Source organism: Beta vulgaris, chromosome 8 (assembly GCF_026745355.1).
Source record: "Beta vulgaris subsp. vulgaris cultivar EL10 chromosome 8, EL10.2, whole genome shotgun sequence".
Lineage (NCBI taxonomy): Eukaryota > Viridiplantae > Streptophyta > Magnoliopsida > Caryophyllales > Amaranthaceae > Beta > Beta vulgaris.
The window spans coordinates 50,699,141-50,723,383 of NC_079209.1; the positions used below are offsets into that span (position 1 = coordinate 50,699,141).

At 35.6% G+C, this 24,243-nt stretch overlaps 4 protein-coding genes across 7 annotated transcripts; 3 read left to right on the forward strand and 1 right to left on the reverse strand.

The window, feature by feature from the left end:
- Positions 1-993: 993 nt before the first annotated feature.
- On the reverse strand, positions 994-5,196 carry LOC104901662 (peroxiredoxin Q, chloroplastic). Its single transcript, XM_010689254.4, has 4 exons — positions 4,889-5,196; positions 4,623-4,760; positions 1,874-1,963; positions 994-1,406 (listed from the first exon to the last, which is right to left on the reverse strand). Exons 1-4 carry the CDS (start codon positions 5,084-5,086, stop codon positions 1,188-1,190), a joined length of 645 nt encoding a protein of 214 aa, XP_010687556.1. The 5' UTR covers positions 5,087-5,196; the 3' UTR covers positions 994-1,187.
- Positions 5,197-10,421: 5,225 nt separating this feature from the next.
- LOC104901665 (eukaryotic translation initiation factor-like) lies at positions 10,422-19,986 on the forward strand. 4 transcript variants are annotated; one of them, XM_057391297.1, is made up of 5 exons: positions 10,422-10,648; positions 13,454-13,541; positions 18,641-18,994; positions 19,073-19,315; positions 19,542-19,986. In XM_057391297.1, the coding sequence occupies exons 1-5, from the start codon at positions 10,551-10,553 to the stop codon at positions 19,848-19,850; spliced, it is 1,092 nt and encodes a 363-aa protein (XP_057247280.1). In that variant the 5' UTR covers positions 10,422-10,550; the 3' UTR covers positions 19,851-19,986. The 4 variants fall into 4 exon arrangements, with proteins under 4 accessions (XP_057247280.1, XP_057247281.1, XP_057247282.1 ...); XM_057391298.1 differs by lacking the exons at positions 18,641-18,994; positions 19,073-19,315; positions 19,542-19,986 and adding exons at positions 13,620-13,967; positions 14,053-14,295; positions 14,522-14,904 and having other exon boundaries at positions 10,425-10,648; XM_057391299.1 differs by having other exon boundaries at positions 10,507-10,648; positions 13,454-13,515.
- LOC125492500 (eukaryotic translation initiation factor-like) lies at positions 15,059-17,480 on the forward strand. The gene is made up of 5 exons (XM_048635048.2): positions 15,059-15,348; positions 15,961-16,048; positions 16,128-16,478; positions 16,558-16,800; positions 17,027-17,480. The coding sequence occupies exons 1-5, from the start codon at positions 15,266-15,268 to the stop codon at positions 17,333-17,335; spliced, it is 1,074 nt and encodes a 357-aa protein (XP_048491005.2). The 5' UTR covers positions 15,059-15,265; the 3' UTR covers positions 17,336-17,480.
- A 169-nt stretch (positions 19,987-20,155) lies between the features above and the next one.
- On the forward strand, positions 20,156-23,024 carry LOC104901664 (eukaryotic translation initiation factor). The gene is given in 7 exon segments (XM_057391296.1): positions 20,156-20,367; positions 20,987-21,074; positions 21,153-21,506; positions 21,586-21,828; positions 21,925-22,681; positions 22,684-22,832; positions 22,834-23,024. Coding segments are annotated over 7 exon segments (1,710 nt in total). The 5' UTR covers positions 20,156-20,284; the 3' UTR covers positions 22,870-23,024.
- The last annotated feature ends 1,219 nt before the right edge of the window (positions 23,025-24,243 follow it).

Here is a 24,243-nt window from a genome sequence, read left to right on the forward strand (position 1 = left end):
TAACAATTAGCTTAACTTGGTACAAAAAATTTTTTTGGGAAGGTGCACTTCCTTACAAGTTACAACAACAAACTAACATTGCAGAGAAAGACGCCCTTGATTCTTTTATAATCACTACATTTAAATTTATAATCACTAAGTTTTCCATTTAAGGAAGTGATGAAGCGAACTATTGGGCTTTTGGCACATGCACAAAAGGGCTAAACAAAAATTATGTATTCATTTGGATATAATGCCTTTTTTTTTTTTTTCCAATATAGTAAACAATGTCTTATGTCGAGGAAACACAAATAAGCTTGTTATGAAAGAATTTGTCCTTAGACATTTCGGTAATTACTAAATATAAATAGGAATTATATATATTATAAAGATAATAAAGTTAAATATTTTCTTGCTAGAGAATAAATATGACTTATAGGACAATATTGATTGGGCCTATAACTAAAATATATTAATCCTATAAGGTCACACATTGTAGCACAAGTTCGACAAAGCAATCCAAATCCATTCAGGATTAAGGTTGGGCCGATCATAAGGGAATCGGAGGAGAATTAGTTCTCCTAACCAGCCTATGACTCTTTTAGGGTTTAGGTGATCACTTCATTAAGCAATTTCTTTTCATAAGAGAGAGAAAGTGAAACTCTAAATTATTCCATCTAACCGGTGCCTATACCACCTAAAAGCAAGAGATTTCTTCTCTTCCGTTCTAGCAAACGTTAGTGCTCAATTGGTACTCGTTGACTGATTAGAGAGCAACACTTAGGGCTCTCGGATCTTCAAAGCTTGCATATAAAAAGGAAATCACGCTACAAATGTTTTACATTTAATCCCTGTTGAATGATTCATGTGTTTGATTATGTTTGCGATCCTATGATAGATGTTAGGAAATCGTTTCCTGAAATTCCATTTTATATGCATCTATATGTTCCTACATGTTAAAGATCAGCCACTGATTCCACAACTCCCATTCTGCATCACAATTAGCATAGTATGTATTTGCCGAATTATAATATTCTCACATTTTATTGCAATTAATTGTTGAAACTTGAAAGAGTTTATCAAAAATTCACAAGTATTGCAATGAAAGATGATCTAAGACATACATTGGAGAACCAATGACTCACAATTACATGAGTATTAAGAGAAGGGATAAAGGATTCACAGAATCTAATATCAAAGAAATTTGCTCAAAGGCTTTGAAGAAACTTGAGGGTCTCATCAATATGCTTCTCGGGCTGAAATTGATTGTTGTAAACGAGCCGAACAACTCCATTTCTGTCTAGAACATAGGTTTGTCTCCCGGGAAGAGCTCCAAAGAGATCTGAAGGAACTCCCCAGTCTTTTCTCACCTTGTTACCCTCATCACTTAGCAAAGTGAAAGGAAGTTTGTACTTCTGTTTGAATGACTGAATTCATACAAGAAAAGGGCATGTCAAACACTTCAGATACATACAAGGTGTTTGGTTTTGCTGTACGTTTGTCGCCATATGATTTCTCTTGTGAAGAAGCAAAACCAATATTAAGATTTGCAGAGAAATTTTAAGAAGTGTGATAACTTTTGTTTAGTTTGTACTCATAAAGGGCCGTTCTCTTCACCTTAAAAATAAAGTTTGGGGAAAATGTATTCAAATAAGTTCCCGTAAGTTATAAATGAATTCCAATAAGTTATAAATATAAGTTCCAATAATTTCAAAGAAGTTCTGAAAAGGTGAAGAGAGCACAGCATAGGTGGATTTTGGACATTTATAACACATTACTGCAATAATTGAGAAACTATAATTCTTCTTGTCGATAAATATGTGATGTTAAGATTTGCCAAACAATGGGTATTTTTTTGCTGAATCATGGGCTATACTTGAACTTTTTTACATACCTTGTGAGAAGATGAGTCATCACCACTAATACCAATAACCTCTGCTCCCGCTTTCTTAAACTTTTCATACGAGTCTCTGAAAGCACAAGCCTGTGGGGAAAATGCAAAGGATCGAATCATAAGGTGAAAAACAAGCCAAAACAAAGCTTCGTGACATTGACATTCCATTTGCTGGTGGCAGGTAATTACTGTGGTGCTGGTAACGAATAGATATATTATTTTGGAATGAAACTCTTATGACAATGATCATGGTAATTGAAGGTCATTTCTAATAATGTGTTTTTCTTCATAAATTATCATTAACCCTCTATACCACCTTTAAAGTGGGCAATGGAAGACAATGGAAATATTATGGAAAAAAAGTAATATTTTGGGATGACCTTGTATAACCTATAAATTCATGACTAGTACCGAGTACCTTCATATATCAACAGATGAGTTGAAAGAGTAATAAGGAAAATACATATTTAGAGGTACCAAAAATGTAAGTTGAAGAGAATTTTAGCCATCACCAAAGCTATTCATTGCAATGACATGCTATTTAAAAGGGAAATCTCACATAAATTGTTGGAGAAGCAACTCCTTTGAAAAAATATATTGCTTAAAGTTGTAACAATATAATTCTATACTGGTTCTTCAGCATATCTTGGCAATCGAGTTATAAGTTGCTTATTGAACTAAGAAGCAGAAGCCACAAACATTCTGCACAGAACAGGCAGAAGTTTTCAACTATTTCATTGAAAGCAAGCAACCGTCTGTTTCAACCAATTACACCGAAGGGCACTCGGTTCTAAGGCAGGACGAAGCTACGCCTCCCTTGAAATCCTTCAATACTTTTATGACAGTAAAAATCACAGAGAACAGTACACTGCTGCAATACTTGATCTTACGTTTAGTCTATATTCAAAACCTTTTGTTTTAAATAGCTCAAAGACAATGCTTGTATCTGATGCTGACTAAATCTTACCACCACCACCCCACCCCACCCCACCCCCCCCCCCCCACCCAAATCCCCCGATTGCTTCTTAGGGCCAGAAAAATCCAAAATGGTGCACGAATACTTTGTTTTTTACTTGACTTATACGTTTCTCTATTGCATTGCAAATAAAAGAGTATATCCAGGTTCCCAGAAATCCAGAACAAAGCCACTTCTCAATTTTGGAAGCTTTGGATCACATAAAAGTTCTCTGAAAAAGAGATGATCTCTCTTGACATCTGCAGATCTCATTGAACAACTGCAATTAAGCAGAGAACCTAGTTCAATGAAGCGTCTATTGGAAAGATAACAGATATAGGCAGCAATGATGCTGCATCGACAAAGACTTAGACTTGAAGACATCAAATGTGCTATAGTTAAGATAATTTTTCATTGGCCAGGGACTCGCACTTTCACCAAGTGGCGAGTTCAGAAGAACTCTACAAGAACCAACAGTAGGAACCCTTGAAACTAATTTTTTAGTCTGCTTGAGGTAGGTTCACTTAATAAACCTCTTGAGCAACTGTTTGGGGGTTTAAGAAAAGGGTGTCATTTGTTGGTTTTATGAAGATGGCACAACTAAACTGAAATTATCATCCCTTTGCAAACAAATTTATCAGAGAAAGGGTCAAATCCTGTCATAGCTTGTGGCTCCTCTGCATCACTTTCTTGCTCGATAGATTGATGATAAGTGCTGCATCATGACATCTCCAATGTTGACATTGGATATACAAGTTATATTCTGAACTTGCACTCTGAAATTGCCAGATAATCCAACTCTCTTGCCGCCTTCCTATTCTTCTCTCCCAGATCACATTTCATCTAACTAGTTACATTCGGATACCCTACTAGCAGAGCATCGCATATTCTTGTAAATATGACAGGCTAACTGATCCATTAGCGGATCAGCCTATTCATCTATTTTATTGCTCACAGCTAACGTAGTCCACAAAAAAGTATAGCATACCTTATCATACATCATGATGCAGATAAATTGAAATCGCCTCAAACACATAGTGTTACATGAGAGAATAATTCATTTCTGTACATGAAGACTTACAAACATTTTGAAATTCGCATGAGTATACCAGCCTAAACAACTGCTTGTGACTAATGAAAGTATCAGAGAGCAAGACCTCTGTTCTCTTTGTCGTCCAAATTATTGCATTCAAACTTCAAAGTGTGCTATCATTTGGGCGATTTGGCAAAGCTATTCAGAATACTATGGGTCCAAACTTTGCCTTATCAATTCTTGAACACTATACCCACACAAAACGAAAGTTAGCTTTTGCTTCACCTTTACAAGATTAAGTTTCAGGACTTATTAGGTATGAAGTGTAAACATAAGGTCCATTCAAGTGTAACGAGTTCTCGTAACTTGGTAAGTACAGTATAGCAAACTTCTGGTGAAGTGAACGCATCCTTAGTTTTTATGCAGAACTCATTGATTCCCAAGACAAATTAATGATTAATAATAGGGAGCTTTGACAACCAAAGTAACATGTAGCTGATGGGGAGATCACTTAAGATCCCAATATTGCTCCAATTACCATAAAATGATCACAATTTTTGTACTTTACCATACATCAGTCTAATACAGGTGATATTGGTTCATTAAATGAGTCTAAGCTTTTCAATATAAGTAATTAGTAAATAGTTAGTAATATGTTTCTTTCACAATGACATTTTAAGAAAATAAGCTCTGAAACTAAAATTCATTGCAGGACCAAATTCATAAGCTATTTTTAAATGGAGAGAAAAGAAGCTAAGGACCTGTTTGGTGCAACCAGGAGTTTCATCAGCAGGGTAAAAGTAAACAACAACAGGCTTCCCCTTAAATTTGGTCAAGCTCACATTCTTTCCATCTTGATCTTTCAAAGTGAATGCAGGTGCCATACTTCCTTCAGTAATCTATACATTTAACAAAAACAAGAAGAAAAATCAAAAATTTTAAAAACCCAGATAATAAAATTCACTGACAATTCACAAATCAGAAAACCCACAAAAAAAAATTTACATTTTTGCAAGAAAAAGTTCACCTTAGCAACAATGGCAGCTTTGAAAGAACGGGAAGTGGAAGGGGAGGAGACAGAAGAAGAATGTGAGAATTTGAGGCCATAAAATTGGGATTGTGATGATTTAGAGATGATAGAGAGGTTTTGAGAAGAATGGAATTTTGGGGTTTGGGATGGAAGAGTGAAAGGAAGAGAATGCTTTGGAAGAGAGAGGGTAGCCATTGAAGAATTTACTTGCAAAATTTCTTAACAAAAAGTTGATTATTTTGAAGTAGAAGTAGAAGTAGAAGTAGAAGAAAGATAAGGAGGTGAAAAAGGGTGAGAGGTTTCTAATGTTTCAAGTAGATTTCCTTCCGTGGAGTAATGGTGTCCAGCCAACCAAACCTTACCAAAGTTTGTCTTGTTCTTCCAACTGTAACAAAATCTCATGTGCCATCCGATATACTTCCTCATTTCTAAATAAGTGCAACATTTACATAGTATTTACTATTCACAATTTATACTTTAATTAGCTTTGGTGATTTACATTCTAGGAAAAAAAAAATAGTCATGTAGGATCTTGTTAGATTCGTTTAAATGTGAATTTTTTATATATTAACTTTCTATAATTTTTACTTATTGATAATTGAAGATATTAATGATTAAAATAATACATTGGCAAACGTGAAAACAAGAAGTGTTGTACTTATTTAGAAGCGGGGGAAGTAATTGTTTCATGTTTATTATTTTAGAATTGTTTCATGTCATTTGTAAATAATTTTTATGTCATTTATAAAAACGAGTCTTTTGTATTATTTTGGAGTTGTTTCGTGTCATTTTTAAATATGTTTCATGTTATTATTGAGATGTTTTACATCCACCAGGTACACCTCATTTTTTCAAAATTTACAGAATATCCTTTAGTTTTATATAAATACACCCAAATATCCTTAATGACTAATGGCAGTTAACGCCGTTAGTTTTAACCCTAATTAAACCTTAATTAGCCCTAATTAACCTATCTTAATTCTAACCCTGAACCCTAACCCTCCCACCACCCCCTCCCCCACCACCCCTCCCCCAGCCTCGCAACCCCCTCCCCCTCCCCCTCCCCCACCCCTTCGCAGCCCCTCTATCTCCCCACGCCCATTTGAGTTTCGCAGCCCCTCCCCCCACCCCCGTCGAGTTTTGATTTCTGAGCTCGAAACTAAAGGGTGGGAGAGGGGCTGCGAAGGGTAGGGGGAGGGGCTGCAAAGGGGTGGGAGGGAGGGGTTGGGTTGGGGGTGCTGCGAAGGTGGGGGAGGGGCAGGGGTGGTGGCGTGGTTGGAGGGTGGGGGAGTGAGGGGTGGGAGGATAGGTTTTGGGTTAGGGTTAAGGCTTGGGGTCAGGGTTAGGGGTAGGACTTAGGATTATAAATTAATTAGGATTAAAAAAATTAGTGTCGTTAGTCATTAAGGGTATCTGGGTGTATTTACATAAAACTAAGGGCTATCCTGTGAAATTTGAAAACATGGGGGTACCTAGTGAACTTTTTGAAAACTCGGGGGTACTTGGTGAAAAAAACGTTTATAAAACTCTTTGATGTCATTATTTGTAAGTTTCATATCATTTTGAAACTGTTTTATGTCATTTATACCATCAGTCATGTCATTATTATATTTGATATCATTTCGAACTATTTCATGTCATTTTAAATTTGTTTCACGTCATTGCTAGTATGTTTTTTTTTCTCAATTTGAGTTGTGTTCCATGATTTTGGAACTATTTCTTGTCATTTATAAAATACTTTCATGTCATTATTAATTTGTTTCACACCATTTTGGAAGTGTTTCATGTCATTTATGAAACTATTTTATGTCATTGTTGGTATGTTTTATATCATTTTGGATCTTACTCACACCTTCCTACTGTAGTGCCGGAAAATCTCCTATAATTCCTCAAGAAAACACTGTCCAAAGAACTCCTCCACAAAATTGTCAATCCACTCTCAATCTCTCTCCCCTAACGTCATCTACTTCTCCTTCCACCCACATTTTCTCTCTCTCTCCTCCATCAATGGTAGCCCTCCCTCAATTCCTCCCATCTTCAAACACCCTACAACTCTATGTAAATCCTCTTCCCACAACCATATAATGAATCGCAAAGAGACAAAACCTCCCAACAACATAACCCACCTACTCTAGAAGAAGAAGAAGAAGAAGAAGAAGAAGAAGAAGAAGAAGAAGAAGAAGAAGAAGAAGAAGAAGAAGAAGAAGAAGAAGAAGAGGAGGAGGAGCATATTCTTCCTTGCTCCAACGACGACTTCGTTTGGCCCAAATTGCCATCCTAACTTTTTAACCCTACCATTGTCCAAATCACCATTTGCTTCGTTCTAACTACACTTGAATCACCAAACGGCGTTGTTTTAGCAGTTACATACAACATCATGAATCTAGTCCGAGAATCTCCCTTGATCTCGAGGGTCGGAAGCTCTGTCGATGTCGCGGGACTCTCGAGATCAGCGAATTCGAGGATTCGAGGGATCAACGATGAACGATATCATTGTCGGAGTAATCCGATGTTGTTGTCATAGTCAAAAAAGGGCGACGAGCTTGTCGAGAGCGATGTAGGAGGATTGGCGGCCGAGAAGAAACTTAATCGTGTCCAAAAAAGGTCGTTGGAGGAGATAGAAAAAAGGATGGAGGTTTTGGGTTGGGGATTTCAAAAGTGTCAATGGATTGTTACAACATCACTTATTTGTGTAACAATATATTATACCTAAATTTGGTGAAAAATATACTTCATTTCCATGTAAAAAGGGCAGAGAGATAATGGTAATATATTAATAGGGCTATACTCGATACTAAAGCTATTCATGGACGGGACGTCCCACTAAGCCCTCCCAATCCGACCCGCTAAAGTTGCGGACTTCGACAACAAACTTTGAAAAAAATTTCTAAACGGGCGGGCCAAACCCAACCCCCCAATATTAATGCGCGGATATGGACAACCTCAAACATGTCATGGGAAAACCCGCCCGACTCATTTGTCATAATATATATTTTCTATGAAATTAATTTTTTTAATCTTACTAATTTAGTGTTGATTTATGTTTTGGAATATATAGTTTATTTGCACTAATATAGCTTAGGTAACATATAATTATCTTTATTCTTATCTTTACAACTTAATTTATTAATAATTTGTCATCCTCTAACATTTTTATTGCGAAATTTTTAAATTTTTTTCTTTATCTTACTGTGATTATCAATTTTTTTTCTATTTTAACCAAAATTATGTTTTAATGAATTTAAACTATAATTATTTAAGAAAATTAACTAGAGTTATTTGGAAAAAATAAAAGTATTAATAGTCTCGTTAGGCTCACAGGTAAGCCCACCCGTTTATTAGGGCGGGTCATGGACAAGTAGTGAAACTCGCATAAAAGGACTTAGACTAGGCATGTTAGGCCATTGGACAAAAAATTAAGATTAGGCCCGACTAATTCTGCCCAAACCCGCAAATAATCACCTCTACTTGATACACAAGCTTACTAATAGTATTGAACCCTTACATCAGAACACGAGAATTGAAAATGCAAGTTAGTGACATGTAAATTTCGTAGATTCTTGAATAAACTCCATATAGATTTACTTATAATTAAATAAATTAGTGATAAAGATTTGTTATTCATGTAAGTTTAGTGTTACATTTTTGCAGGACAATCGCATGTATATACTTTACCGTTGGTTTTGTAAGAGACCACTTACTTTTAATTTAAAATTAGGTTCGGCCCAAGCCTAATATTAAGAAGAGAACATGCCACCTTTTTTAGATATTGTGACCAATTTAATCTATTTAGGGACCAATTTAATTTATTTCGTGACCGGTTTAATCTATTCAGAAATGATATTCTTTAATCCATTTAGTGACTAGTTTATTCTACTTAGTGACTAGGTTAATCTGTTCCACAAGACTATCGAGTTATATTTTAAAATTGTCTGTTGTAGTTCGAGAATCAAGAAAACAAAGGAAGGAGAAAAGACGGGATGACTACAATAGTGTTGGATTATAGTGGAATGGAATGGGCTTGTTAGAAATATCGAGTTTATCTAATTTTATGTTACAATTAGACCGCATATTCTAATAATTTGCGTATCAACTTTTAGCCCTTAAAAAACTCTTCCATTTGTCTATACTAGAGTCTTCAAAACTTGATCCGGCTAGAATAAGTGATTATTTTGTTTGGCGAAGAGAATATTTGATGTGAACCCGACCCGTTCTAATCTAAGAAATTGAAGACCCAAATCCGGTCTGAATACAACCTCGTAGACAAACTAACCCGACAATGACCCACAATCGAAATGGCCCAAAACACTCGGCCTGAGATGCCCTAAAATTCGAGTGAATTCGATCTCAACCCTAAATGATCTTGAACTGACCTATTATCAAGTGTACCTGATCTCAACCTGATCCTCATTTGACTAATATATAAAAGAATGAGAATTCCAAAAACTAATAACATCATCACTTTTTTTTCCTTCCTGCTACGTTTGTTTTTTAAATACAACATTTAATTATTTTAATTCACTCACCAAAAAAGTAAATATTACATCTAACAAAATAGACGAAAAGTTTTTGCCCCTTCCAAATCTTAAGCTTCGATAAATCTCTATGATATAAGCCAAGGGAGAGCAACTGCGTCCCCTATGAATTTACATATTCACCCTTTCGTAACAGAAATATTACAACCCAACTACACCCTCCAATAGTAAATCAAACATTACACCCATAAACTTGTCAAAAAAAAAATTCACTCAAATAACTATTAAATCCAATCAACTCATATAATGATCAATCACATAAACTTCTCAATGAAAAAGATTCAATCAAATTGACATCCAATCAACTAAAAAAATTAATAATCAAGAACTTACCAAAATTAATACTCCCTCCGTTTCCTAAAGATCTTCCCTCTTTCCGTTTAAGGGTGTTTCCAAAAGATCTTCCCTCTTTTGCTTTATTCCTTATTTGGCAAAACAAATTTCCCTATTTACCCTCTTATGTCACTATCATATGGTCCACCATTACATTATTAATTCAATTTTACTCCCTTTCTCTCTCCTACTTTAACCCCTTTTTATTTGTTTATTTATATTAACCCCTTTCTCTCTCCTACTTTACTCACACCATGCCACACACAACTTGATTTTCCTTGATAGCTGTAGGAACAGTAAGTGGAAAAATCTTTAGGAAACGGAGGGAGTACCACATACAATTCAAAAACACGACATTCTCAATACAGAGACAAAATTCAAACTTAGATAAATTTTTCTATAATAAAAAAGTTTAGCAGAAACATAAACCCCAAAAGAAATTCAGTTTTCTTCATTACTTGAATATGCAATTTCACCACTTATACTTATTTAAATATTTTTAAATAATATTTGTAAGTATTTAAATCTCTCTTACTCATCAAATAAAGGTGAAGTTAGATACATACCTATACTTTTAATTTATTTTATTACCGAACAATTGTTATGCTTAAAATCTCACCGCAAGGATACCACGCATAAAAAGCTTAGTATATCTAGAAGAATGAGAATATGACTTTTATCCCTCCAAAACAGAGTAATGACTTTACTCTTTCCCAAAACCCTCTCATAGTAAATATGTGAGTTGTGTAATTTGTTTCTCGGACTCAAAAAGAAATTTGGAAGGTGGAGCAATGGAGAATGTTCAGAGCTCAAAAGATGCAAAATCAACACATTCTCCACCTTCTTCTTCATCTTTGCCTTATGGACTTCTTGCCATCAGACCTTTAAGGTACTCTTACTCTGTCTTTTTTTTGGTTTGTTTTCCTGTGAATTTAGGACATCATCTTTCATATACTACTTACCCTGTTACCCATCATCATTTGTTTCTTTGTGTGTGAGTTTGATACAATCCAACATGGTATCACAGCTCAGGTAAACTTTAAAACTTTAACCAACCCAAATATTTTTATTTGATAGAGAATATATGTAGGATATTTTCGCCACAGATTTAATTTAGGCCTATAAATTAGTTTAGATTTGGATATATTATGTATAGACAGAGGGGTAGATGAGGGTGTGCAAGGAGCCCAACAGCACATAGCCCCCAAAATTCTAAAGGCCCCAAAAAAATATACCCAAAATATATTATTTTGAAAATTTTACTTTGTATTTGAAGAAATCACCCTTATTTTCCAACCTCAATAAATTTGTCAATGATTCATCTTTAGATTTTCAACTTTCCATCTTTAGAACTCTAAGTCTCTAACCTTTCATCTTTATTTTCTATAAATCTAGGGTCCAATTTTCATGTTAGAACCGGGGCCTCCAAATCTTCAAGACGGCCTTGTGTATAGATCATCCTCAGCAAGTAAATAATGTTCCTTTGCCTTTTGATTTTCTTTTTTAGGTACTTGGATGCTTACATAGTTACATGTTCTCATTTCTTTTTCTTTTCCTCTCATTTTTTCAAAAGGACCCACACTTTTTCTTTTTCTCCTTTCTTTTGTTTAATTCTATTACATATGTTAAAGTTTCCAACTTTCCATTATATTCTAATTATTTTTCCCTTCATATTTGTGGTTATGAAATAATGTATCTTTTATATCGTAGATATATACCCTATAAAGTTATAATTAGGAGTGTTAGATTAATCCTAAACACCATATAGAGTATGTAATCGACTTCCAAGTACCATTATTTTTGCATGGGATATCGTAGAGATATACCATTATCATGCAAAAATGCAACCTTAGTAAGTTTAAATAGCTGCAATTGTGGTATGTGGACTTGGTGTCTGTGCAAACTAAGTTTGCTTGGGAAATGGCAAATGGGTGACTATCAGTAGTCTGCTGTAATTGCATTTACCTGCTGCTCATGTCATCGTCTAAAATCTACTCCCTCCGTCCCAAAATATAGTTCCTATTTCTATTTTGGGAGTCAAATTTTAAAAACTTTGACCAAATATTCTTACTAATGTATACAAAAAAACATATTATGAGGGGTCTTGTTAGATTCGTCTCAATGTATAAATTCGTAATATCACACTAGTGGAAAAATGAAGAAGGGCTGCGCTAAAAAAGGCATGTAGGGCTGCGCTTTTTGACAGCAGCCCTTTCAGTAGCAGCCATTCACTTTTTAAGTAGGGCTGCGCTAGAAAAGCGCAGCCCTTAAGCTAGAAGGCTGCGCTAGTTAGGAAAAAGCGCAGCCCTTCTGAGCTAGAAGGGCTGCGCTTTTTCCTAACTAGCGCAGCCCTTCCTACCAAAAAAAAAAAATAAATTTTTTTTTTTTTTTTTTGACATTTTTTTACTCATAATCTCACATTTTCTGAAATTAAACAGAAGAGAAACGAAACGAAAATACTAAACCCAAAACAATAAACAGAATGAAACGAAAATGAAAAAAAGGAACAAAAACTAATATACAAAGAGAAGTATACAAGAACATTAATCAAAACAAAGATGAAAATACAAGAAATTATATACAAAGAGGTATACAAGAACATTAATCAAAATAAACAAAGAGAAGTATACAAGAACATTAATCAAAATAAACAAAGAGAAGTATACAAGAACATTAATCAAAACAAAGAGAAGTATACAAGAACATTAATCAAAATATATAAAGAAAGAGAAGTATACAAGAACATTATAGATCTGAAAATACAAGAACTACATCCAAACATTAACTTAATAATGTTTAAATACATAAAACAAAACCCTAATACATAATTTAAGGGAAAAAAAAAATTTCGGAAAAACTTAAAATGGCTATTTGGAGGCTTAAACGAACTCGGATGGCTTAAAAAGCCTAAACATCACGGCGTAGCGGTGAGTTTGACTCGTTGGCCCGTTCCACTTCCGAAAAGGTATCACAATAGGCAATCGGACTCCGTCGCCATGTTTAGTGCAAATCATTTCAAGGTTTTTGTCGCAAATGTTTATGGGAGTTTTTGAGAGAGAAGAGAGATGAGAGAGAAGAGAGGATGAGAGAGAAGGAGGAAAGGAATAATGAGGGACGTGAGAGAGGAGAGAGAATGAGGGATAATATATTTGACGAATCCCCGCTCAATATTTCAAAGCCCGCGATTCCGAAATTTCAAATTTTTTCAGGAAGGGCTGCGCTTTTTTAAAAAAGCGTAGCCCTACTAAGCAGAAGGGCTGCGCTTTTTTAAAAAGCGCAGCCCTACATAGCAGAAGGGCTGCGCTTTTTAAAAAAGCGCAGCCCTTCACTTAGTAGGGCTGCGCTTTTTTAAAAGGCGCAGCCCTTCACTAGTAGGGCTGCGCTTTTACGAAAAGCGCAACCCTTTCTGTTTTTTCCCCTAGTGTCAACTTTTTATATTTTTTACTAATAAGAAAGAGAAGATATTGTAGGTCAAAGCCTCAAAGGTACGTCTCGGAGACTGTGCAAAATGAAATGGGAACTATATTTTGGGACGGAGGGAGTAAATATTTAGGTCGGTGAAACAAACAATATTATAGGAGATTGATGATTAGTTTTTTTACTAATGTGGTATGTTGCCATTAGGTCATATTTGTGTTGACATGTCGGAATATAGAAATGTGACTAACTTTGTTTTGGCTGTTGTGTAATGCAGTATTCTGAACAAGCTAACACCTGAGAAGTATGATCTTCTTCAATGTCAGCGAATTGCTTCTGGTATCACATCAATTGAGATTCTAGTGGTTGGTATCTTTCTTTGCTTGTGGAGTTTGGTTATGAATCTTTCATGGCAACTGAAATATGTTTCTTTTGTCTTTCAGGTTGTTGTTTCATTGATATATGACAAAGCTGTTTCTCTCGAGCCTAAATTTTGTCCCATGTACGCGCAGTTATGTTCTGATCTGAACCAAATGCTTCCTTCATATTCACTAGAAGAAGCTGGTGAAATTACTTTTAAGCGTCTTATCTTGAACAAGTGTCAAGAGGCGTATGAAGGCACTGACAATTTGAGAGCTGAACTAAGGCTGATGACAAGCCCTGATCAAGAAGCTGAACGTCGAGATAAAGAAAGAATGCTTAAACTTCGTACTCTTGGGAACATTCGCCTTATTGGTGAACTTTTCAAGCACAAAATGGTGACTTACAAGATTGTGCTTGAGATTATACAGGTGTACAATTTTTGCTACTGTTTTTTCTTTAGGTTGTGTTTGTCATGTGAGCTTTGCCTTGATATTGCCTTTGTTTACATATCAGAAGCTATTGGGTCCTGACAATCAAAGTTGCCCAGAAGAGGAGAATGTTGAGGCCATATGCCAATTTCTCAACACAATCGGTAAGCAGCTTGATGAAAACCCGAGGTCCCGTCCCTTCAACGATGTTTATATGAGCCGTTTGAAGAAACTAAGCACACTCGATCAACTGGCCCCTCATCTGCGTTTCATGGTCTGCGATATCCTTAATCTGCGAACAAACAACTGGGTTCCTAGGAGTGAAGAGGTTTGAATATTGTCTACAAATTGCCTTTAAGCATTCTGTTGAATGAATATAATGTGGTGGTCATAATTTTCCTTTCTTGCATCCAATTTTTTTAGATCAAAGTGAAAACCATTATTGAAATCCACTATGAGGCAGAGTGGAATATGAGCCTACACCCTAATGCTTTTATTATCATATTTAGCTTTTGTTATGATATCTCCATTAATTCAATGTTTTTGTAATATAGGATAAAAAATGTGAGTTCTTTAGGTGGATTGATGAGCAAGGCAAGGAAAATAGTGATCTTAGATTTCAGATCTTGGAGAAGGAGACTACCATAGCTAAGATGGAGTATGAGAAGAGTTTAATGGTTGACAAAATCAAAAAATTACAGCTTGAAAAGGACAACCTGGAAAAAGATCTACAAGAGATAAAATTTGAGCTTTCACAACTTCGTATTGAGGTGTTGAAGACTTCACGCAATGAGAAAAATTTGATTATGGCTTTGTTTGTTTTATGCCCTCTTTTTGCCATTCTGCTGTTGTACCTAAAATAGATTGGCAGTGGGTTTTCCTTTGTAATGATTGTTGTTCAATCGACTGAACGCAAAAAAATTGTTGAAGCTGAAAACATGTTGTGATGTGTTTGATGAACAATAGGTTTAGTGAATGCGAAAAAATTGTTGGAGCAAAATACACTTAATGGAGCCAAATTTGAGCCAAAAAAAAGTTCATGCATTACCTCAAATTAACCCATGTTCAAAGTACATATAGTGGAGTCAAATGCTCAGCAACATTCATCCTAACACTAGTACAAGTTGGACAACAGTGGAGCAAAATTAAACAGAGTAATGACTTCCCAATTCCCTAAAAACAGAGTAATGACTTCCCAATTCCCTAAAAACAGCCCTTACACCATACTATATGAAGTACTTCTATGTGACTGTGACTCAAAATAAGAATTTGGAAGGTGGAGTTGGGTTGAAGACTGAATGGAGAATGTTCAGAGCGCATTCAGTAAGATTTCGAAACATGCAGAATCAACTCATCCTCTAAATTCTTCTACATCTTTAAGGTACTCTTACTCTGTTATTTTTTTTGTTTTTTTTCCTGTAAATTTAGATTATCATATATACGTACTTACCCATGATCACTTGTTTTCTTTGTGTGTGCAAGATTAAGGAGATTGATACAATCTAACATGGTATTAATGCTCATGTAAAACTTTAGCCATCTCAATTTATTTTTTTGATAGAAAATATATTTAGGATATTTTAGCTAAAGATTTAGGGCTATAAATTAGTTTAGATTTGGATATATTATGTAAAGATTATCCTCATCTTACCCAGGTTTCCTAACATAGTCACATAGGTATGACTGGTATTTTGAAACCATTATTTATATTGATCAATGGAATTACATCAAGATTAAGGAGTTTATACAATTTAAGTATCTAACAATCACTTTTCTATAACTATGCAAAAATGTAATGCTGGTATTGTAAAAAAAAAAATAGTTGGTTGGGATTTTAACATAGTTTTCCATTATTATGCAAAAATGCAATCTTTGTAAGTTTGAATAGCTGCACTTGTGATGTTCTGAGCAAACTAAGTTTGCTTGGGAAATTGGACATGCCGGAAGATATAAATGTGACTAAGTTTGTTTTGGCCATTATATTGTAATGCAGTATTCTCAACAAGCTCACACCTGAGAAGTATGATCTTCTCAAGGGCCAGCTAATTGATTCTGGTATCACATCAGCTGAGATTCTGAAGGTTGGTATTTTTTTTTTGTGTGTTAAATTTTGGTTATGATTCTTTCATGGCGACTGAGAATGTTCCTTGTTTTTTTAAGGGGGTTATTTCATTGATATTTGACAAAGCTGTTCTCGAGCCTACATTTTACCCCATGTACGCGCAGTTATGTTCTGATCTGAATGAAAAGCTTCCTCCATATCCACCAGAGGAAGCTGGTGCAAAAGAAATTACCTTTATGCGTGTTCTCTTGAACATATGTCAAGAGGCATTTGAAGGTGCTGACAATCTGAGAGCTGAATTAAGGCAGATGACAAGCCCTGAGCAAGAAGCTGAACGACGAGATAAAGAAAGAACGCTGAAACTTCGTAGTCTTGGGAACATTCGCCTTATTGGTGAACTTTTCAAGCAGAAAATGGTGCCTGAAAAGATTGTGCATCATATTGTACTGGTATGCAATTTTTTCCTGCTGTTTTTCTCAAAGTTTTTCATGTGAGCTTTGCTCTGATATTGCCTTTGTTACATAACAGGAGCTATTGGGTCCTGACAATAAAAGTTGCCCAGAAGAGGTGAATGTTGAGGCCATATGCCAATTTTTCAGCACAATTGGTAAGCAGCTTGATGAAAACCCAAAGTCCCGGCGTATCAATGATGTTTATATGAGCCGCTTGAAGGAACTAAGCACACTCGATCAACTGGCCCCTCATCTGCGTTTCATGGTCTGCGATATCCTTAATCTGCGAACAAACAACTGGGTTCCTAGGAGTGAAGAGGTTTGAATATTGTCTACAAATTGCCTTTAAGCATTTTGTTGAATGAATATAATGTGGTGGTCATAATTTTCCTTTCTTGCATCCAATTTTTTTAGATCAAAGTGAAAACCATTATTGAAATCCACTATGAGGCAGAGTGGAATATGAGCCTACACCCTAATGCTTTTATTATGATATTTAGCTTTTGTTATGATATCTCCATTAATTCAATGTTTTTGTAATATAGGATAAAAAATGTGAGTTCTTTAGGTGGATTGATGAGCAAGGCAAGGAAAATAGTGATCTTAGATTTCAGATCTTGGAGAAGGAGACTACCATAGCTAATATGGAGTATGAGAAGAGTTTAATGGTTGACAAAATCAAAAAATTACAGCTTGAAAAGGACAACCTGGAAAAAGATCTACAAGAGATAAAATTTGAGCTTTCACAACTTCGTATTGAGGTGTTGAAGACTTCACGCAATGAGAAAAATTTGATTATGGCTTTGTTTGTTTTATGCCCTCTTTTTGCCATTCTGCTGTTGTACCTAAAATAGATTGGCAGTGGGTTTTCCTTTGTAATGATTGTTGTTCAATCGACTGAATGCAAAAAAATTGTTGAAGCTGAAAACATGTTGTGATGTGTTTGATGAACAATAGGTTTAGTGAATGCGAAAAAATTGTTGGAGCAAAATACACTTAATGGAGCCAAATTTGAGCCAAAAAAAGTTCATGCATTACCTCAAATTAACCCATGTTCAAAGTACATATAGTGGAGTCAAATGCTCAGCAACATTCATCCTAACACTAGTACAAGTTGGACAACAATGGAGCAAAATTAAACAGAGTAATGACTTCCCAATTCCCTAAAAACAGAGTAATGACTTCCCAATTTCCTAAAAACAGCCCTTACACCATACTATATGAAGTACTTCTATGTGACTGTGACTCAAAATAAGAATTTGGAAGGTGGAGTTGGGTTGAAGACTGAATGGAGAATGTTCAGAGCGCATTCAGTAAGATTTCGAAACATGCAGAATCAACTCATCCTCTAAATTCTTCTACATCTTTAAGGTACTCTTACTCTGTTATTTTTTTTTGTTTTTTTTCTTTGTAAATTTAGATTATCATATATACGTACTTACCCATGATCACTTGTTTTCTTTGTGTGTGCAAGATTAAGGAGATTGATACAATCTAACATGGTATTAATGCTCATGTAAAACTTTAGCCATCTCAATTTATTTTTTTGATAGAAAATATATTTAGGTTATTTTAGCTAAAGATTTAGGGCTATAAATTAGTTTAGATTTGGATATATTATGTAAAGATTATCCTCATCTTACCCAGGTTTCCTAACATAGTCACATAGATATGACTGGTATTTTGAAACCATTATTTATATTGATCAATGTAATTACACCAAGATTAAGGAGTTTATACAATTTAAGTATCTAACAATCACTTTTCTATAACTATGCAAAAATGTGATGCTGGTATTGTAAAAACAAAAAATAGTTGGTTGGGATTTTATCATTTTAACATAGTGTTCCATTATTATGCAAAAATGCAATCTTTGTAAGTTTGAATAGCTGCACTTGTGATGTTCTGAGCAAACTAAGTTTGCTTGGGAAATTGGACATGCCGGAATATATAAATGTGACTAAGTTTGTTTTGGCCATTATGTTGTAATGCAGTATTCTCAACAAGCTCACACCTGAGAAGTATGATCTTCTCCAAGCTCAGCTAATTGCTTCTGATATCACATCAGCTGAAGATCTAATTGTTAGTATCTTTTTTGCTTGTGGAATTTGGTTATGAATCTTTCATGGCAACTGAAATATGTTCCTTTTGTCTTTCAGGCTGTTGTTTCATGGATACATGATAAAGCTGTTTCTCTCGGGCCTACATTTTGTCCCATGTACGCGCAGTTATGTTCTGATCTGAATGAGAAGCTTCCTCCATATCCACCAGAGAAAGCTGGTGGAAAAGAAATTACCTTTAAGCGTGTTCTCTTGAACATATGTCAAGAGACATTTGAAGGTGCTGACAATCTGAGAGCTGAATTAAGGCAGATGACAAGCCCTGAGCAAGAAGCTGAACGACGAGATAAAGAAAGAACGCTGAAACTTCGTAGTCTTGGGAACATTCGCCTTATTGGTGAACTTTTCAAGCAGAAAATGGTGCCTGAAAAGATTGTGCATCATATTGTACTGGTATGCAATTTTTCCTGCTGTTTTTCTCAAAGTTTTTCATGTGAGCTTTGCTCTGATATTGCCTTTGTTACATAACAGGAGCTATTGGGTCCTGACAATAAAAGTTGCCCAGAAGAGGTGAATGTTGAGGCCATATGCCAATTTTTCAGCACAATTGGTAAGCAGCTTGATGAAAACCCAAAGTCCCGGCGTATTAATGATGTTTATATGAGCCGCTTGAAGGAACTAAGCACACTTGATCAACTTGCCCCTCGTCTGCGTTCCATGGTCCGCAATATCCTTGATCTGCGAACAAACAACTGGGTTCCTAGGCGTGAAGAGGTTTGACTATTGTCTACAAATTGCCTTTAAGCATTTTGTTGAATGAATATAATGTGGTGGTCATAATTTTCCTTTCTTGCATCCAATTTTTTTAGATCAAAGTGAAAACCAATATTGAAATCCACTATGAGGCAGAGTGGAATATGAGCCTACACCCTAATGCTTTTATTATCATATTTAGCTTTTGTTATGATATCTCCATTAATTCAATGTTTTTGTAATATAGGATAAAAAATGTGAGTTCTTTAGGTGGATTGATGAGCAAGGCAAGGAAAATAGTGATCTTAGATTTCAGATCTTGGAGAAGGAGACTACCATAGCTAAGATGGAGTATGAGAAGAGTTTAATGGTTGACAAAATCAAAAAATTACAGCTTGAAAAGGACAACCTGGAAAAGGATCTACAAGAGATAAAATTTGAGCTTTCACAACTTCGTATTGAGGTGTTGAAGACTTCACGCAATGAGAAAAATTTGATTATGGCTTTGTTTGTTTTATGCCCTCTTTTTGCCATTCTGCTGTTGTACCTAAAATAGATTGGCAGTGGGTTTTCCTTTGTAATGATTGTTGTTCAATCGACTGAATGAAAAAAATTGTTGAAGCTGAAAACATGTTGTGATGTGTTTGATGAACAATAGGTTTAGTGAATGCGAAAAAATTGTTGGAGCAAAATACACTTAATGGAGCCAAATTTGAGCCAAAAAAAAGTTCATGCATTACCTCAAATTAACCCATGTTCAAAGTACATATAGTGGAGTCAAATGCTCAACAACATTCATCCTAACACTAGTACAAGTTGGACAACAGTGGAGCAAAATTAAACAGAGTAATGACTTCCCAATTCCCTAAAAACAGAGTAATGACTTCCCAATTCCCTAAAAACAGCCCTTACACCATACTATATGAAGTACTTCTATGTGACTGTGACTCAAAATAAGAATTTGGACGGTGGAGTTGGGTTGAAGACTGAATGGAGAATGTTCAGAGCGCATTCAGTAAGATTTCGAAACATGCAGAATCAACTCATCCTCTAAATTCTTCTACATCTTTAAGGTACTTTACTCTGTTATTTTTTTTGTTTTTTTTCCTGTAAATTTAGATTATCATATATACTACGTACTTACCCATGATCACTTGTTTTCTTTGTGTGTGCAAGATTAAGGAGATTGATACAATCTAACATGGTATTAATGCTCATGTAAAACTTTAGCCATCTCAATTATTTATTTTTGATAGAAAATATATTTAGGATATTTTAGCTAAAGATTTAGGGCTATAAATTAGTTTAGATTTGGATATATTATGTAAAGATTATCCTCATCTTACCCAGGTTTCCTAACATAGTCACATAGATATGACTGGTATTTTGAAACCATTATTTATATTGATCAATGGAATTACACCAACATTAAGGAGTTTGATACAATTTAAGTATCTAACAATCACTTTTCTATTACTGTGCAAAAATGTAATGCTGGTATTGTAAAAAAAAAAAAAATAGTGGGTTGGGATTTTAACATAGTGTTCCATTATTATGCAAAAATGCAATCTTTGTAAGTTTAAATAGCTGCACTTGTGGTGTTCTGAGCAAACTAAGTTTGCTTGGGAAATTGGACATGCCGGAATATATAAATGTGACTAAGTTTGTTTTGGCCATTATGTTGTAATGCAGTATTCTGAACAAGCTCACACCTGAGAAGTATGATCTTCTCCAAGCTCAGCTAATTGCTTCTGATATCACATCAGCTGAAGATCTAATTGTTAGTATCTTTTTTTGCTTGTGGAATTTGGTTATGAATCTTTCATGGCAACTGAAATATGTTCCTTTTGTCTTTCAGGCTGTTGTTTCATGGATACATGATAAAGCTGTTTCTCTCGGGCCTACATTTTGTCCCATGTACGCGCAGTTATGTTCTGATCTGAATGAGAAGCTTCCTCCATATCCACCAGAGAAAGCTGGTGGAAAAGAAATTACCTTTAAGCGTGTTCTCTTGAACATATGTCAAGAGACATTTGAAGGTGCTGACAATCTGAGAGCTGAATTAAGGCAGATGACAAGCCCTGAGCAAGAAGCTGAACGTCGAGATAAAGAAAGAATGCTTAAACTTCGTACTCTTGGGAACATCCGCCTTATTGGTGAACTTCTCAAGCAGAAAATGGTGCCTGAAAATATTGTGCATCATATTGTACAGGTATACAATTTTTTGCTGCTGTTTTTCTAAAGTTTTATCATGTGAGCTTTCCTCTGATATTGCCTTTGTTACATAACAGGAGCTATTGGGTCCTGACAATAAAAGTTGCCCAGAAGAGGAGAATGTTGAGGCCATATGCCAATTTTTCAGTACAATTGGTAAGCAGCTTGATGAAAAGCCAAAGTCCCAGCGTATCAATGATGTTTATATGTGGCGCTTGAAGGAACTAAGCACACTTGATCAACTTACCCCTCGTCTGCGTTTCATGGTCCGCAATATCCTTGATCTGCGAACAAACAACTGGGTTCCTGGGCGTGAAGAGGTTTGACTATTCTCTTTAAATTGTCTTCAAGCATTTTGTTCAATGAATATTATGTGGTGTTCATGATATTCCTTTCTTGCATCCAACTTCTTTTAGATCAAAGCGAAAACCAATACTGAAATCCACTCTGACGCAGAGAGGAACATGGGCCTGCGTCTTGGGGGTACTGCAAGCATGAGGAACCCTCGTGGTAAACTCCCTGCTCAAGGAAACATGAGCCAGAGAGGATTTAATCGCCCAAGTGCTGGGGGTATGATTCCCGGGATGACGCTTCCATACATGAGGTCAATGCAAAGAGGAGTCGATGTGAATGTTGCTTCTCAAGGAGGACGCTTTCAGTCATCAGTGATTGGCAGACCAACATCGTTGAATTCTAGGCTCTTACCTCAGGGTAGTGGTGGTATCATTAGTGGGCCAACTGCTTGTCAACCAAGCCAAAGTTCGAGTATGGAGTCGCTAAGCCAAATGCCCAAGGCTAATCCCTCCCCACCTCAACCAATAGCATCCCATGTTGAGAGACCTGCCCTTGCTCCGGATACAACTACCAATATCAAACCCGAGGAGCTTAAGAGGAAGACAACATCTCTTGTTGAGGAATACTTCGATGTTGGGCAGTTGGATGAGGCATTAATATGTGTTGAGGAGCTCAAGTCACCATCTTATTACAGTGAGATTGTGAGGGAAGCAATTAACTTGGGATTAGAAAAGAATCCACCTTGTGTTGAGCAGGTTGCCAAGCTTTTGGAGTACTTGTTTGCTAAGAAAGTCTTAACGGCAACAGATATAAGTACTGGATGCTTGCTCTATGGTCAAATGATGGATGATATAGCTATTGACCTTCCCAAGGCTAATAATTGGAGATCTTGGGTAAGCTGATTTTGGATGAGGCATTGAACTTTAGTGTGGTGAAGGAAATCCTGCAGAAGGTAGAAGATGTATACTCTCGGAAACCTATATTCGATGCCACAGTGAGGGCGGTTGGACCAGGAGTTTTGGAAGCACAAAACTGCTGATGTTGAAGCATGCAAGGCCCTTCTCTGAACTCCAGTGCTTAAATTGGTCGGTCATTCTCTTTTTCCCCTTTACAGTTAAACTAGTACTTGAATTCCATGTAGTGCACCACATTTGTCCGAAGATTCTCCCTATGATTAAATTTTGCATTGTAATTTTACAATTTCTCCTTGTTGAGGTGAGCATCCATGTATTGATTGCTATATGCTAAGTAAAGTTGGAGCAGTGAGGATCTGTGTTCGTTTGTTTTTTTTATCGACTTCGTGTATTTTGCTCTAAAGGACTAAGTTCATACTTGTAGGTTTTATCTTCTCTTCTTATTTGATGATTTTTGGGTATTATATTTTGAGTAAAAAGCTGAAGCTTGATGCATGGATTTTTCTGTCCAGCATGTCTGGACAATGTGTATTATTTTGTGATGTCTTTGAATGATCAAGGTTATTCCTTGCTGGTTTGAGGAGGTATCTGATTCACGTTTAGTGCATCATAACCATCCTTGAGTAACCTAATCACCAACGCAATGCTATTAGATGTCACTGCTACATTAGGTTCGATGCAGAGTTCGAATTTTTGTTAAACCATCAATATATCATATCCATAACAATGTAGACTCATGGGCAATTATTAAGAGTATTTATGATATATATAAGCCAAAACATAGAATTTTACAGATTGGTAAACTGTCACTAACTAGTAAATTTAAATCCAAGAGATTAATTTATGTTATAAATAAGCCAAAAATACATATTTGACCCAATAAATTCATTTACCATATGTCACATAGCTATAAAAAATCCAAAAAGAAAAAAAGTATGTTAGAGAGAAAGTTTGTGCGAAATCACGGGTGAAACCAAAAAGCCCCAAATAAATTTCCCTAATCCCCTCCCTGTATAATGTAGTAACTTATTAATATTATTTTCCTTTTATAATTATTTTTAAGAAAAAATTGATAAGAACAGTCCTAACTATGAAGGTTCCACTATTTTCAGTCCCAACAAAGGATTAGTTCTAAGCAATCTCAACGATGCATACTTTTGCCATATTAGTCTCAGCAGGTTAATGATTTGCTACAACAGGTAAAACACATTTTTTATTTTTTTTTCGCCACAACCTATTCAATACCACCTCACCACCCTACCATCCAACACTTTTTAATTTTTTTCCCTCCGATTCCAACTCTTTCCTCTTCTTCCTCCTCCACCTCTTTCTCACTCCTCCCATAAAATTTTAGCATTAACGGTGAAATAATAATTTATACAAACTTATAAATTTTATCGAAACAAACCACTTATCCCAATCTTAAATATACCAAATAAGAATCAATGTTGACGTAGTTGGTTGGAGGTCCTACTTCCATCTTTATGACACAATTCTACTTCTGTGCACAAATATACAAATATACAC